This window comes from Panthera pardus, unplaced genomic scaffold (assembly GCF_024362965.1).
Source record: "Panthera pardus isolate Hobbes unplaced genomic scaffold, ASM2436296v1 HiC_scaffold_27, whole genome shotgun sequence".
Taxonomy (NCBI): domain Eukaryota; kingdom Metazoa; phylum Chordata; class Mammalia; order Carnivora; family Felidae; genus Panthera; species Panthera pardus.
In genome coordinates, this window is record NW_026526843.1 from 19,355,210 (window position 1) to 19,372,143 (window position 16,934).

At 47.0% G+C, this 16,934-nt stretch overlaps 1 protein-coding gene across 1 annotated transcript; it reads left to right on the forward strand.

The window, feature by feature from the left end:
* The first annotated feature begins 1,577 nt into the window (after nt 1-1,577).
* On the forward strand, nt 1,578-7,995 carry CNGA2 (cyclic nucleotide gated channel subunit alpha 2). The gene is made up of 6 exons (XM_019435779.2): nt 1,578-1,710; nt 1,925-2,017; nt 2,663-2,833; nt 3,929-4,036; nt 5,680-5,786; nt 6,135-7,995. Exons 1-6 carry the CDS (start codon nt 1,601-1,603, stop codon nt 7,547-7,549), a joined length of 2,004 nt encoding a protein of 667 aa, XP_019291324.1. The 5' UTR covers nt 1,578-1,600; the 3' UTR covers nt 7,550-7,995.
* The last annotated feature ends 8,939 nt before the right edge of the window (nt 7,996-16,934 follow it).

Consider the following 16,934-nt stretch of genomic DNA (forward strand, 5'->3'; position numbering starts at 1 on the left):
TGAAAAGGTGGGGAGTGGCAGGGTTTCAGCAGTAGGGACCATAGGTAACCTGGGGAGTGTGCTGACCATTTCTGATCAAAATCTGGTGGGGCATGCTGACCAGCCTGAGCAGAGAAGAGCTGCCCTGAGTCTCTTTTGCCCTAGCCCCCCTGACCCCATGCCAAGAAATACTGCAGTATACAATCTCCTGTCTCCTGTCTCTTCTGGATTTTGCCTCTCAGGCTCCTTGTTCTTAGTCTATTTCGTGGACACCTCCTCCTCTACTCATATCTTAAATGTTGGAGTTCTCCAGAGCTCTGAACTCATCCCTCACTCTGTATTCTCTTTTTGTGTGATTCCACCCATTTGCTCTCCCATCCATCTCTGAGTCCTGCCTTTTCTCCCTCCTGAGTAGTTTTACACTCTACTCACTTACCTCAGGCTCTCTTGGCACCATCTTCTTCAGCTTTCTCCCTACCACCTTGCCTTCAATCTTGTTCCCCATTTAATCCAGTCTCTACCTAGCAGCCAGAGGATATTTCTATAATATAATGCTGCTCTACCTATGTTACTTCTCAGCTCTTCCAAGGCTCCCTGTAGCCCAAAGGAGAGAGTCCTGCCTGGTACCACTGCCTATGGAGCCCATGGAGCTCATGGAGCCTATGGGAGCTCTCCCTTCTCTCCTCTTCATTCCCTGCTCGACCCACAGAGCTCCTCTTTGTTTCTCAGCTTGTGCAACATTACTTGGAATGTGTGCTAGAAAGAATATGACTGGAGCTGAAAGGAGGATCCCCAGAGACAGTACCCCTAGTTGAAAAAGTCAATGAAAAATGGACTCCCACCTGAGGAGCATGAGTTTTAACGTGGTCTTGGCTCAGGAGAGTCAGAGAGCCAGAGGAGGTGGCAGCTGTTTTGGGTCAAGGAGATACATCTCGTTCCATGGGGCAGGAGTTTTGGGGCAGTGGCTGGTTTGGAGGTGCTCAGCAGTGTAAGCATGTGCAAGACATCTGCAAAGCCAAAGCACCAGAAGATGTCTTAGACAGTTTTTATCTATTTTTTTGTTTATTTTATTTTATTTTATTTTGAGAGAGAGAAAGGGGAAGAGGAGAGAGAGAAAGAGAGAGAGAGAGAGAAGGAAAGAGAATGCCAAACAGGCTCCATGCTGTCAGCACTGAGCCAGACGTGGGGCTCAATATCAAGAACCGTGACATCATGACTTAAGCCAAAATCAACGGTTGGATGCTTAACTGACTGGGCCACTCAGGTGCCGCTGTTTTGTTCCATTTTAGCATTGATAGTCAATTTATCAAAAAATTCACTGCAGTAAAAGAAAAATAAACACATTTTGCAATTTACTCCTGTTTCCTTTTAAATTACCGGGCATGGTGGGGACAGACCATCACCTTTTGGTGTTTAGAGCCTGGTACTTAGACAGTGCTGGATCCCCCTGTCCTGCATTGCCATAGCAGTACCCAGGAATGCTGAGGTTTTCCAGGTGAGCCCTGGTTCTGTTCTCACTGCTCACCTGCAACTCTTCTACTTTATATGGTATCTAAGATTGTCTGTGAGCTTCCTTTTGGCCATCTCTCTAGCAGGTGAGGATATCGGTCATACATGGAGGATGACAGAAAAATCCAATGGTGTGAAGAGTTCCCCAACCAATAACCACAACCACCATGCACTTCCTGCCATCAAGGCCAATGGCAAAGATGACCACAGGACAAAAATCAGGTGAATCTATTGGATTGGATCGTTTCAGAGATGACCTGGAGGCTTCTCCTTTCTCCCAGCTTTGCCTCACTGCCACAGAGCAAACAATCTTTGGCTTAAAGTTACCCTCTAAAGGGACCATGGGATTTCTAAGCACCTTCCAGGAGATAAAAGTATAATAGGAGACAAAGTATGCCCAGAGAAACCTTGGTCAACTCTGCTCCTTCCTCTACAGGCCACAATCTACAGCCGATGATGACACCTCCTCAGAACTGCAGAGGCTGGCGGAGGTGGATGCCTCCCAGCGGGGGAGGGGTGGCTTCCGCAGGTGGGTTCCACCACTGCCCTCCTGCTACCAGTTCTTGCCCATGGGGCCTATCAGAGTGGTTACCATGAGTCTCCTTGTCTCACTCCAACTGAGCCTTTCTGCCAAGATCTTTAGGAAGCAGTTTTTTTCTGAGGAGGCTCCTGTGAGCAAGCTAGAAGTGGTCAGTGGATCATTCCCTTTAGAATTGTCTGTCTCCTCATTGAGAGAAGGGGGGGGGGAATCTTTTCCAGCAAAAGGGTCTAAGTAGAGGACCTTGAGATCTGCAGCCCAGAGTCATAAGGCTCCATAAGGAAATCAAGAAACTTAGGCCAATCTTCCTCCTGGCCTGTCCTCCATTAGCACAATCTTTATCTTGCTCTGGAAACCACCTATTTGTTCTTCATAATCAACTGACATGGCACCTCCTACAGGGAGTCTTCTCAGAGCTATCCCTTACCCCTCAGGCTGCATTCAGAGACATACCTGAACTCCTCTCTGCCCTCAGTGCTGGCCCCCTTCCCAACTCTTAGCATGGGGGACATCATAGACTGGCCTGTTTCCAGGGTCTCCTCTCCATCTCCCTCAACAGATAGTGAGCTCTTGGGTCCGGGTCCTTTCTGAACAGTATGATTCTCCTCTCTGGCTCATGCTCCCTGTCATCTCTAGGATTGTCCGCTTGGTGGGGATCATCAGAGAGTGGGCCAACAAGAATTTCCGTGAGGAGGAACCTCGACCTGACTCATTCCTGGAACGTTTCCGTGGGCCTGAGCTCCAGACCGTGACAACACAGCAAGACGATGGCAAAGGCAACAAGGACGGCGAGGGCAAGGGCACCAAGTATAGTTTTCCAGCTTTTGGGACTGGAGGGACTCCCAAGCATGCAATTGTAGGGTTTGGTGACCTTTCTTATGCCATCACCAGGGACAGACTGGGGTCTATACCAAACCCTGCCATGATAGGTAAAGGAGTTGGCAGAGGAGACTTGCTATGGTTTTAACTCCAGTACATTTCCATTTTCCTTGTTCACAAACTTTCCAACTTCCAGGGGCCAATTGTCATGGGAGCCCCTGGTTGCTTTTCTTCCCTTAGCTGCCCTTTTTCATATGTCCTCTTGCTGCTAATGAGGCAAATAGCAAGGGCACCTAAATATGTACCAGCCCCTCTCAGTTTCAGCAGTCAGTAAATGCAGAGAAGGGTGAAACTGGGGAGTGCTGCTGAGAGTATGACCACACCAGTGCCAATGTGGGTACAGAGGTGGGCCTTTGGAGAGGCCATACTGGGGGCTAACTGGCTAAGGAAGGCCTGGAACAACTGCGCAGGAAGGAGTAGGGAGGGCAGAGAGGTGGAACCAGAGGGTCTATTCTTTGAGGAATGAGTAGGCAACTGGGGGTGTCTGGCCAAGCCGACATTCCACAATTCTGGCCAGTGGGGCAAAAGAGCTTTTGCCAAGACAGGACGTAGCTTCTGGGAAAGTGATTTGGGAGCTGGAGGCCAGAGACCAAACAAGGAGAGTGGGGTGGGCAGGAAGCACATGGCACTCACTTGCTTGGAGTTCCTCTTTCTTCCCAGGAGGGATCCCTGAGCCCTCATTACCATCCTGTGGAAGTCCCTCCTTAGGTCCTGAGGCCAACCCCAATAAAGACACTGCCCCTTGCCTTGCCCTCTGAGCAAGGAGTCTCCATAAGTCATTGGAGCCAATGGGCCTATGTGGGGTTAAAATAGGAAGAAGGGTGACTCTTATCTATGTGACCTCTACTCAGATGCCCAGTACCAAGTTGTGGCTTTCTGAAAATGAGGCCCTGAGCCAACTCAGTCCTTACTCTGTACATCCTCATAAGTGTTACTTTTTAAGGGACCCCTAGCCTCTGGGAGCTGGGGTGCTGCCACACTGGGGACCTAGTCCCCAAGCCTGGCCTCTGTCTGTCTCCTCAGGAAGAAATTTGAACTATTTGTCTTGGACCCAGCTGGAGACTGGTACTACCGCTGGCTATTTGTCATTGCTATGCTTGTCCTCTACAATTGGTGCCTGCTGGTGGCCAGGTGAGCAGGGAGGGATCTGGGAGGGGGTGGCCAAAGAAGCCCAGGGCACAGGCTTTGGGTTTGAGAGAATACCAGTCTCAGCTGTGGACGCAGAGCTCATTCCAGCTCAGCCTTCTTTCTGAATTTCCTGCTTGCCAATGGCACCTCCCTCTGCCCTATTAACCCTCAATGCCCCCTCCTACCTTCCAGTTTAATATGCTACTAAAGCTTCATCTTTATCCTTTTCCTGGTATCCATAATCTGTTCCTACTCCTCCATCCACACCAACACTGTCCTTGGTAAGGCCACCCTCCTTTCACCCTGGGACAAGTACAACAGCCTTGAACCCATTTCTTTCAGTCACTCTTGTCCCCTCTAATGCATCCTTCACACTTGCAACTAGTATGCTTTGTATAAACTGGGATTTGATTGTCAGTCCTTCCTCACAAACCCTTCAATGGTCCCTCATTGCTGACGGGATCAAGTTCAAGCCCTCAATGTAGCCTTCAAGGCCCTCTGGACCTGACCTTCTCACTAGCACTACCTTCTGGACAAACCCCAGCCCTAGCATTCTCTACTCCTGGATAATAACATGTTCTTGCCTCAAGAGAAAATTCCCTCTCCCCATTTTTAGCCTATGGAGATTCTTCTCGCAATTTCAGTTCCAAAGCCACTCTCTACAGGTAGCTTTCCCATTCCACCCCATCCCCCACTTCAGTTATTCATTCAGCAAGGATTTGACTGAACATCCATCAGGTCACTGCTGTCTTGGAGCTCTCAGGCTAGTGGGAGACACTGGCAGCAAATATGAACAAAACAAATGCCCAAGAGACATGAGGTTGGTGAAAGAAACTTTCTGGGAAGGAGGAACAAGTGTCAAAACCTTGTCTCAGGATGGCCTAGTGTGGCTGGAGGACTCCAAGTGAGCATGAGGCAGTCACAGGACTATTTTGTAGGCTTTGTGCAGCAGAGGAAGGGGTTGGGCTTTTATGTGAAATGCGACCAAGTAGTTAGAATTAACTGCTTTTCCCTCTGACTAATATAATCATTGGGTCATCATCCTGGGTTCTATCTCCTATTACGTCCATATCCTAGGTCTCTACCCATTCAGTCCACCAAGTCTTGTTAATTCCTCCTAAAACTCTACTGCATCCTCCAATCTTTCTTCATTACCACTACCTTTAGGCTAAGCCCAACTACTATCTTCTCTCTGACATGGATAGGCCAGTGCTCTGTATTGGGCTCTCAATAGGGGTATGTTGAAAAGATGGGCATGGATGTTATTCAGCTGTGTATTATAATTCATACTTCCAATGACTCATTTTTCATTTAACTCACACTTGTCAAATCCTGGTGCTCTGGGCTAGAGCATGGGGCATGCAGTAATGACTCAGAGGTAGTCTCTGTCTTCTTGGCATTCATGGTTCAGTGGATGAGATAGACAAGTAATGGTCAGTGTAGATGTTTATTTATGGATATCTATCCAATAATGAGTTGGAGTAAAAGTTGCTTGTCATTAAGTTCCTGCATGACACCAGACTGACTGTGAATCATCAGCATCCTGGTAGCCATCCCAAGACCTGCACTCAGTGGGCACTCAGTTTGAGGCCTCCAGTGATCCTTGACTGGCTTTGAGGGTGAAGCCCAGTCCTGTCTTCCTACAGAGCCTGCTTCAGTGACCTACAGAAAACCTATTACCTAGTGTGGCTAGTGCTGGACTACTTCTCAGATGTGGTGTACATTGCGGACCTCTTCATCCGACTGCGCACAGGTAAGTGAGTAACTGTGATGCACAGGCAGGAGCATGACCCATAGGTCCAAAATCCTGAGTCCACATTTTCAGGAAGCTCTCTTGACACAGTGTTAGACTCAACTGCCTGGCTGGGACTTGGGTTGGTGTCTGCTCCTCTTTGAATCTTATAGTCCCCATTTGCCTAGTGAGGTTTAGACCTTGGGATCATCTCTTGGGGTCCTTCATGCTAGCTTTGCTATGTGAATTTCCTATACCTCTCTTTAGGAATGAGGGTTGAATGCACAGTTTCTCCCTTGCTGAACATTAGCCAATTAGGAAGGACAGGCTTGAGAGCAGAGCTGATATACTGATTTGTGTCTCTACTAGGCTTTCTGGAGCAGGGGCTGCTGGTCAAAGATCCAAAGAAGTTGCGGGACAACTATATCCACACCCTGCAGTTCAAGCTGGATGTAGCTTCTATCATTCCCACGGATCTGATCTATTTTGCTGTGGGCATCCACAGCCCTGAGCTGCGTTTTAACCGCCTGCTACACTTTGCCCGCATGTTTGAATTCTTTGACCGCACTGAGACACGCACCAGCTACCCCAACATCTTCCGAATCAGCAACTTGGTCCTTTACATCTTGGTCATCATCCACTGGAATGCCTGCATCTACTATGCCATCTCCAAGTCTATTGGCTTTGGGGTTGACACTTGGGTTTATCCCAATATCACTGACCCTGAGTATGGTTACCTGGCTAGGGAATACATTTACTGCCTTTACTGGTCTACACTGACACTCACCACCATTGGGGAGACACCACCTCCTGTAAAGGATGAGGAGTACTTATTTGTCATTTTTGACTTCTTGATTGGTGTCCTCATCTTTGCCACCATTGTGGGGAATGTGGGCTCTATGATCTCCAACATGAATGCCACTCGGGCTGAATTCCAGGCCAAGATTGATGCTGTCAAACATTACATGCAGTTCCGAAAGGTCAGTAAGGAGATGGAAGCCAAGGTCATTAAGTGGTTTGACTACCTGTGGACCAATAAGAAAAGTGTGGATGAGCGGGAAGTTCTCAAGAACTTGCCAGCGAAGCTGAGGGCTGAGATAGCCATCAATGTCCATCTATCCACCCTCAAAAAAGTGCGCATCTTCCAGGATTGTGAGGCTGGCCTGCTGGTGGAGCTGGTATTGAAGCTTCGTCCTCAGGTCTTCAGCCCTGGGGATTACATTTGCCGCAAGGGTGATATTGGCAAGGAGATGTACATAATCAAGGAGGGAAAGTTGGCAGTAGTGGCTGATGATGGTGTTACTCAATATGCCCTGCTCTCAGCCGGGAGTTGCTTTGGAGAGATCAGTATCCTTAACATTAAGGGCAGCAAAATGGGCAATCGACGCACAGCCAATATCCGCAGCCTTGGTTACTCAGATCTCTTTTGCTTATCCAAGGATGATCTTATGGAAGCTGTGACTGAGTACCCTGATGCCAAGAAGGTCTTGGAGGAGAGGGGCCGGGAGATCTTGATGAAGGAGGGACTGCTAGATGAGAATGAGGTGGCAGCCAGCATGGAGGTAGACGTGCAGGAGAAACTAGAGCAGCTGGAGACAAACATGGAGACCTTGCACACTCGCTTTGGCCGCCTGCTGGCTGAGTACACGGGAGCCCAGCAGAAACTTAAGCAGCGCATCACCATTCTGGAAACCAAGATGAAGCAGAACAATGAAGATGATTACCATGATTACCTGTCAGATGGGATGAACAGCCCTGAGCCAGCTGCTGCTGATAAGCCATAACGTCTTGGGCCCAACTGCCTTACCAGCCTTGTCCTTGACCCCAGGAACTAGAAGAGCTGTGTAGGTGTTCATATTTGTATGCATTACCCTCTTGAATTCTCCCCAAAGCCTCTCTGTCCTAGGTTTTTGGCTCAATCATCTAGGAGCCCTCCTCCAAGTCCAGCTAATAGCCAAGCTTATGCACAATGCAGACCATGTTGGCTCAGTTTCCAGGAGCTTTAGCCTGTCCAAGTCTGAGGAAGAAAGAGAGGAGCATCTGAACTGTCTTCAAGGGGTCTGTCCTAGGGCTGGAAGCCTGGGCAATGATTTGTTCTGAAGAAGCAAATCTGCAGGACAGTGTGCACCCTAATGTGAAACTGCCCTCTCTCCTGGGTCCTTTGCACATAGCCACTTCCCATTTGGTTCTGGCCCTTGCTTTTCTAATATGTGTTCTGAATATCCCCATTTTCCTGCACATGTATGTAGTTCAAGAAATGACTACAGACAGCACAGGTACCTAGTGTCTGTATCCCAAGGCAAGGAAAGGAAGGGGGCAGGTAGAAGAGTGTTCTGTTAGGGGTGCCACTCCATCGGGCACTCCAAGTCCTAGTCTGTCCATCCATTTTAACGTTGCCATCCAGGAGTAAGGTCTCTGCAGTCTTCTCTGGACCAGGGAGATGATTATTCTCCTCGTTTCTGGTCCATTCCAAGGCAGGGAGTGAGGAGCAAGGAAATGCCACCTGGAGAAGGAGGTGGGTGGGAGCTCTGGCCATCACCCCTCTATACAGAACATTACTGAAGAGGCCCTGAGGCTGGCAGTGTGTGGGAGGCTCTTCAAGTTCATATCTGCAGTAGAGGCGCTTATAAGTTAATAAATTAATTTAAACTAGTGGTTATTGCTCAACTCTGCTATTCACATTCTTTCCTTTTCTCCCCTCTTTTTTCCTCTTATCCAGGACTCACCCTGCCTGTAACACTCTCTCTGCTGTCTTCTGCTGTCTGTCTAAGCCCCACTTGTCCTTCAGGACTCAGCTCAGGCACCACCTTCTCAGAGAAAGCTCCCACATATGCAGTCAATCATCCCCTCTCTAGGCTCCCACAGCACTTGCTAGTCTGTGTCCTGGATATTTGCTGTATGGTTGGTTTTCCCAGAACTGGTTTCCCTTCCAGACTGTAGGCTCTTTGAGGGCAGGGCCAAGACACTGTCCTTCACTGCTCTGTCTTCAGCCTTGGGGACATGCATCGCCCAGATCAGGCTTTCAGAAAATGTTTAATTACTGGGGCAGTAAGTGAACACACTGAAACTCTTAAGTTTCCATTTGCCAGTATCCAGGTCTTGACAGAAACACTGGCTACGTCTGGTGATTCGTGGACGATCTTCTGGAGAAGCAGATATTTGAGTGGGTACCAGTTGACCAGGAATCCAAAGGACAAGTGCTAATTAGTGAGCAAGAAGCTCTAGGTGCAGATTTAGATGCCTTTGTGCACACCACTTATCTCTATCATCTACCTACCTATCTTTCTGCCTATTTGTCATCTATCTCTCTATGTCTCTATTTCTCTATCTACTAATCACGGTACAATACATATCAAATTTACCATCTTAACTATTTTTAAGTGTAAAATTTTATAGTGTTAAGTACATTCACATTGTTGTGAAACAAATTTCCAGAATTTTTCAGCTTCCCAAACTGAAACTCTCTCCTCATTAAACAAAACTTCCCATAGTCTTTCCCTGCTAGCCCTTGGCAACCATCATTTTAATTTGTTTCTATTACTTGATTACTTTAGATACCTCATACAAGCAGAATTATACAGTATCTCTCCTTTAGTGACAGGCTTATTTCATTTAGCATAATGTCCTTAAAGTTCATCTATGTTGTAGCATGTGTCAGAATTTCCTTCCTTTTTTAGGCTGAATAATACTCCATTGTATAGATAGAGCAAATTTTGTTTTTCCATTCATCTATCAATGGACACTCGGGTTGTTTCCATCTTTTGGCTACTGTGAATAATGCTGCTATGCACATGAGTACACAAATGTCTGCCCAATTTCTTTTTTTTTAATTTCTTTTGAGACTATAACCAGAAGTAGAATTGCTGCATCATATAGTAATCCTATTTTTGTAATTTTTTTGAGGGCCCATCATACTGTCTGCCATAGAAACTGCACCATTTTACATTCCCAATAACAGCACACATGGATTTTAACTTCTTTACATCCTCACGAATACTTGTTTCTTGTTTGTTTTTTTTTTTAACAGTAGCCATACTGATGGGTGTGGGGTGGTATCTCATTGTAGTCGTATATTCATTTCCCTTGTAAATAGTGATGTTGAGCATCTCTTCATGTGTTTGTTAGCCATTTGTTTATCTTTTTTGGAGAAATGTCTATTTAGTCTTTTGCAAATTTTTCAGTCATGTTGTTTGTTTTTTTAAATGTTGAGTTGTAGGAGTTCTTTATATACCCGTGATGTTAACTGATATCAGATATATGATTTGCAATTCTTCTCCCCATTCCATAGGTTGCTTTTTAACTGTTGATTGTACATTTTTATACACAGAAGTGTTTAATTTTGATGTAGTCCAATTTGCCTGGATGTAGGTGTCATCATTGATTTTCATTGGAATTCGTTCTTCTAGCCAGAATTATTTTACATTTAATGTACTTTCTTGGCCTCTTCCCTACTTTATAGTAACAAATCTTAACCAGGGGCAGACTCACTTGGAGGGATCTGTAACATTACCCATGCTTAGACTTGGTCCTTGAGAGTGGGAGCAGTAGGGAGGCGACATTCATGATGGAACAGCATTCTGTGTATGCTTCCCCTTTGGGTGCTGGGCTGGAAGAAAAGCTCTAACTAAGCCCCTTCACTTCAAGACAGACTGAGCCCCCAGGAAGTGGAGTCCTTGGGGAGCCAACCAGTTGCTTGCCCAGATGCTTATAGATAAGGCTACATGAAGGAGCTAAGTTTCCCTACATGCTGGAACCCAGAGTGGTATTAGTTTTGTTGCCCTAGAATGACACTGGGCCCAGAATAAGGGGGAAGACTGCATTGAAAAATGTTTCCTTGGTTATAGTAAGAAATCTGCAGTCTTTCTGTCTAGAATGTGGTTTACCTTCTGTCCAGCCCCCACGGGTGACTGATTTCACATCATCAACCTGGCAGACATTGAATCTTGGACCTGGTTTTCCCCAGCGCAAAGCAGCTGACTCACGTGGGTCATGTGGGGAACCCACTGTGTTGAGATGCAGGATTCAGGGCTCTTCTCCCACCCTCTCCCCAGACATCTTTGAATTGAATCACCCATGAGCTTTTGCAGTTCCTTGAATGTCTACATTCTCTTAGGCTTCTAGGACTTTTCTCATGCTGTTCCCTTTGCCTGGATCACTCTTTTCTGTCTTTTCTGGCCTCTAGGACTTTTTTCATGCTGTTCCCTTTGCCTGGATCACTCTTTTCTGATTTTTCTTCCTCTGATACTCAGTTCGCAGGCTTACCACAGCCTTCTATGTGAGACTTTCTTGCATACTGGACTGTGAGGGTCTGTTTAGCAATTGGTCTCTTCTCATCTAAACACACTTTGCTCATTGAGAAAAAGATGAAAGAGTGACAGAAAGAATATCCATGCAGCTCAGGGTGTATGTGTGTGTGTGTGTGTGTGTGTGTGTGTGTGTACGTGCACACATGTGTGTGCAAACACACACCTGTGTGAGTATCTGGATGTCAGCCTAGACAGACAGTGTCTGTGTCTGTGCCCCGTCCCAGTCCCCTCCTTGGTTGCTTTCTGCAAAAGCATGACTCTTTCCTGGCCATTTCTGGCTACCACGCCCACTTCTCTTCCATACCTGGGTGTAATATAAGAACTGAAGTACATTTTCCATTATGTGTTGTATTTATTCAACACAGTCTGATGTTCCCTGCTCTTAATTTTAAAATATTTATATTGGAATGTTTTTTTTATTTTCCTCTGAAAATACCCACTTAAGGTAAATTATCCTATTTGTATATAGCCACCGATGTGCTTTTCTTTGCATTGGTGACCTTCTGTAGAAAACAAAAGTCCCTGCTCCCACCCATAACTTTCCTTCCCCTCTTGGTCTGACCTTTGGTGGTTTCAGCCTGGCTTGCAGACTGCTGCTCCCAACTCAGCCCAGCCTGAGTCCCAGCCTCAGCAGCACATATCTGTTCCTTAGTCTTGAGCCTAAAGCTAATCTGACCTCTTCTTCCTTCCTTGAAAGGAGGCGGAAGTAGAGGGTCCCCTACTGAGTAGCCTGAAAACAGGAGCTCAGAAGCCTCCAGTGCACAGAGCCAGAAAACCCAGCCACCAGAGGGCGCATGGACCTAAGAAAAGGGTGGTGGGCTCTGCTCAGTGAACCCCCCTCCCCCCCCCCCCATCTAGCAGAGGGCAGAGCAGGGCTCACTGAGGCAGTTAGGTATCTGCCCTCAGGGCTTCACTGTGCTGTCCGACCAGGTCTTCCTCTCTGAATGCCTCACTGCAATCCCTTCAAATGCCCTCAGAGGCTCCTGGGTGTCAAAGCCAATGGCTCAATTCAAGTCTGTGTATGCTAGGTGCCCAGACTCTGCTGAGGGTTGGGTATGAAGGAAATGTCAGGGTTGAACTTCAAGGGGATCTAGGAACTATGTTTGTAATTATTGATTTTAACGTGTATTGAGCAAAAAACACCAGTAGGTCTGTAAAACCCTTGATGTTATTGCACCCCAATGTTTATAGCAGCACTATCAACAATAGCTAAAGTATGGAAAGAGCCCAAATGCCCATCAACAGATGAAGGGATAAAGAAGATGTGGCACACACACACACACACACACACACACACACACACAAAATGGAGTATTACTTGGCAATCAAAAAGAATGAAATCTTGCCATTTGCAACTATGTGGATGGAATTGGAGGGTATTATGCTAAGCAAAATTCGTCAGAGAAAGACAAATATTGTATGACTTCACTCATATGAGGAATTTAAGACACAAAACAGATGAACATAAGGGAAGGGAAGCAAAAATAATATAAACAGGGAAGGGGACAAAATATAAAAGACTCGTAAATATAGAGAATAAACTGAGGGTTGCTGGAGGGATCATGAGTGTGGGGATGGGCTAAATGGGTAAAACACATTAAGGAGGATACTTGCTGGGATGAGCATAGTAGATGAATCACTGGAATCTTCTCCTGAAATAATTGTTGTACTATATGCTAACTTGGATGTAAATTTAAAAATTAATTAATTAATTAAAAAATCCCTTGATGTTATGAATATTATTGCTTAGCATGGAGCTAAAGGAAAAAGTGAGCTGATTTAAGGTTGATTTAAAGAAAATGATTATATGAATAACTGTTCCAATAGCACATGAAGGTAGTGACCAGATAATGGTGAATATCCAAATGCCTACCAGATGCCACTAAGACATTTCAAAATCAACACCATCATAATTTACCTTTTGATTGTTTTTCTCCCAAACCAGCTGCATCCAATCCTCCCCATGTCAGTAATGGTTTATCCACCCTTTCAGTTGCTCAGGCCAAAACACTTTAAGCCATCCTGGATTTACCTCTTTCCTTCATCCACTATATCCAACCAGTCAGGAAATAGTCTCTGCTTAACTTTCAATGTAAAGTCAGAATCCACACACCTCTCCCACCTCCACTGGTCCCACTGTGGGCCAGACCACCATAAGTTCTCTTCCAGATACCTGCAGTTGTCTTCAGACTAGTGTCCTCGCTTCTACCTTGTCTCCCTAAAATCCTCTCCACTTACCTGCTTAAAACTTCCCAGTGCCTTCCCATTATTCCTATAATAGAATCCAAACTCATGACTGTGGTCTCCAGGCCCTGTCTGTTATAGGCCCAGGCTATATCTCTGACCTTTCCTGCTCTTTCTCTCCCCCTGCTTCTCTCTGCCCCAGGCCTTCTGGTCTTTTAATTCTTAACACATGCTCACCAAGCTTGTGGCCTTGCACTTATTGTACATCTGCCTTGATCCCTCTTCCTCTAGACTGTTTCTTTGTCTTCAGACTTCTGAAGGGGCCCTCACACAGATGCACATAAAAACAGCCTGCACCTCCTGTGTCACAGTCTCATTGTCTTGTTTGACTTTCTTTAAAGTATTTATTACTCTGTAATCATCTTGCTTATTTGTTCTCTTGTTTATTGATTGTTTCCCCCATTTCACTGTCAACACCCTGAAGCAGACATGATTGCTCTTGCCCATTGCATTGCCAGCACCTAGAGCAGACACTAGCAAGTTACAGTGCTCTTTAAATGCTGAATGCTGGGAACTCCTTGAAGGGCTGCCTCCATTCCCTCTCTCTAATGGATTATATCACATCTTCTAAGCTTCATCTCTCTCTCTCTCTTCATATCCTCATATGCTCTAGGTGTGCTGTGGCCACACAAGAGTCTTTGGCATTCCATAACCCACCCAGGGTTGTCGCATAGGGAACTCAGCTTATACCTACTTCTTTCCTCAAATTTCTGTCTGCAACATCCTCATCTTTCAAAGTCAGCCATAAAGCTACATTTCCCTGAAGTTTCCTTTGATGCTTACAAGCAGGTTTATCATACTTGTCCCCCATGCTCATCTGTGTTTGTGTCTTTTTTTCTCCTTGCTTCCTGGGGAGAGGTCTGTGTGGGATTCACAGTGCCCTCCCCACAGCCAAGGCTACTTGGGGCTACAAGTGTGGGTGGGGACCATAGAGGGCCCTCCCTAGAGGGTCCTACTGAAGGGAGAGCTCCTCAAACTGAACAGGGAGCTGGGGTAGGAAGGCATGGGATGCGATCTGGTTCCAGCAGGAGGAATGGCTTGCTATACTGACTATGGGTTCTGTAGCAGGTCACCTTCCCCCTGGCATGGACTGAGCTGCCAACTACTAAGTGATTTTGCTTTTCTCCAAGACAGAAATTTCCCTGGAAGGACAGTCCAGCCCTGATTTAAGACCTGACACCAAGCCAGCAATATTTGGCACCATTTGGGATAGTGATGAAGATGAATTTCTAGCTAAAAGGCTTGGCAAGCACAGGTCTAAAGGGGCTCAGTGCTGTGGCTGGACCCAGGGCAATGCCTGTATAGGCTCTGATAAGGGTACTGGCCTGGGATCCCAGGAATGTAAGGTAGGTTGCTCTACCCCTATTTACTAGATACTTGGAAATTTCTACTGTTGGAAACCTGGGGCATAGCACAGTGGAAGAGTTGGGAAATAAGGCATTATCTTTATTTCCAATCAAACCAATATTTCTTGGCTCCACCAGGCATGGTGATGCTCTGCTCTTTCCCAGAACTTTTAACCTACTTGTACTTACAGGACTCAAACAGGGTGGTGCTCTAAGGGAGTCGGAGCAAGCTGCTAATTTGCTATCCATATACAGATATATACCTGAAAACCTCATGTTGTCTTGAAGGATGCAGAGATGTCTAGGCAAGCAGGATGATGTGCCAGGTCCAAGGATCTAATTGGGCAAATAACCTGAAGACCAAGGTCAAGGACCCCAGTCTCTGGCTGAAGTGGAACATGAACCCGATGCTCTCTTGAGTTCCACAGACCCTGGAATTAACTTGGCCTCACTGGCTGAACTTGAATGCGTTTCTTTCCCTTTTAGGCTCAGTTTCTCACTTATTTTAAAGAAAGAGTTTTCCAGGACCCTTTGAAGCCTTTCTGAGGAAGGGAAGGGATGAGTTTCTTAACTCATACCCTTGCATCACTCAAGTTTATGTAACTGCTAACTTCCAGGCCGACCTTCAGAGTTGCCAGTTTCTATGGATCAATGTATTTAATAAGATACATTTTCTTGTTTCTCCTTTATTGGATTGAGTAAGAAAATTAAATTGGGCAATTTGTTGTTAGGTTATTTAAATGCCAACTCAGTTATCCAATCTGGACTTGTGCCACATCCCAGTCCTTCCAACGTTTTCCCAGAGTGATGGAATCAGAGGCCAGCTGGAGGAATGGGTATCCCTCAGATCCATAGGTTGATCCTCTGGCTCTTGAGGGTCTGAGTCCTGAGGCACAGACTGCCTCTTTTTGCCAGTCTAAAAGGGCAAGGTGGGTGGCTAGAAAGGCTTCAGGGCTGGTGTTGGCTGGGAGAAGTGGTGAGATGATAGTAAACAGAAGTTCCTAGTATTGCCTCATGAATTTGTAGCCTATTTTCTTATCTGTACAATTAGGAAGGTCTCTGGAGACCCTTCTGTTCTGGCTTTTTGGAGAGCTCTGGCTCTAAAGTGGTCAGGACTGTCCAGTGCTGGAGCGGGGAGAAACCTTTGTGACCCAGGTCTTGGAGGCCAAGAGAGGTGGGCTGAACAGGCGGACAGTGGAGGTGAACAGCAGCCTGGACGAGAGTCTGAAATGAGCTGACTGGCCAGGCTGCCTCAGGTTCAAGATCGCTCGTCCAGCTGCTGTTCCACTTCTGGCCGGAGAACACGGCCGGAGTGCTCTCGTGCTGTAAGTGGAGATTAACACCCAGTTTTCCAAGCCCTTGCCCACTGTACATGTCACAGGAACCTTTTTGCAGGACCTGGACTACAGGGAACTGGGGCAGCCCAAGACCCCTGGGAGAGAAGAGGAGAGAGAAGAGACACCCCCCCCCCCCCGGGCGAGATAAGAAGGGCAGCCACCGGCACAAGCCATGGTAGGAGGAAGTTCTCCAAGCGCCAACACCGCACCCCCCCCGCCCCCCGCGCCTGCCAGTCAGCCCATCCCCTCTGCATAGGATACTATCCCATCCCTTCACACCCTCCTGTCACTGACTGGGACCCTGACCACATCTGCCAACAGCACAGTGGCACGCTGCAGAGCCATTTTTGGCAACCCCTTCACTTTCTTGCCCAAGGAAAGACAGGAGAGGTGTAGCTGTGGGACATTTCCCCATGAGACCTGCTCTGAGAGGTAATGGGGCTGCAGCCAGTAGGCCACCTTCTTGGATCCTGGCCCCCTCCCCACCCCCTGAATGAGCAGGCAAGTCTGGAGACAGGCTGCCCAGACTTGTTGAATTCAGGAAGGCATTGACAAGATGCGACAGGCGTACAGGGACAATGCCTGGAGGGCTCTAGCAGAGGCTGTGGACAGGCATTGGGGGAATTGAGCCTGGTAAATAACATTAACAAGGCGACAACCTGAGCAGGCAAATTGGGAATGCAGACAGGGCTCCGTGACTGCGCTGGCTGTCTGCCTGTGAGTCACCTCTGCAGATTGATTTCATCGCTGAGCACTTGGATATGCAATGTGCTTGGAAAGACAGGCTGGGTTGGAACCCTCCCTCTAAACACTGAAACAATTTGGGGAGTGCTACATGGGCCTAGGAACACTGTCTCTTCATGTGGGTGGAGCCTAGAAGCCCATGGCCCTTGTCTCTTTCCTTCCTTGGCCTTCCAGCCTTTGCAAGGGCTGGGA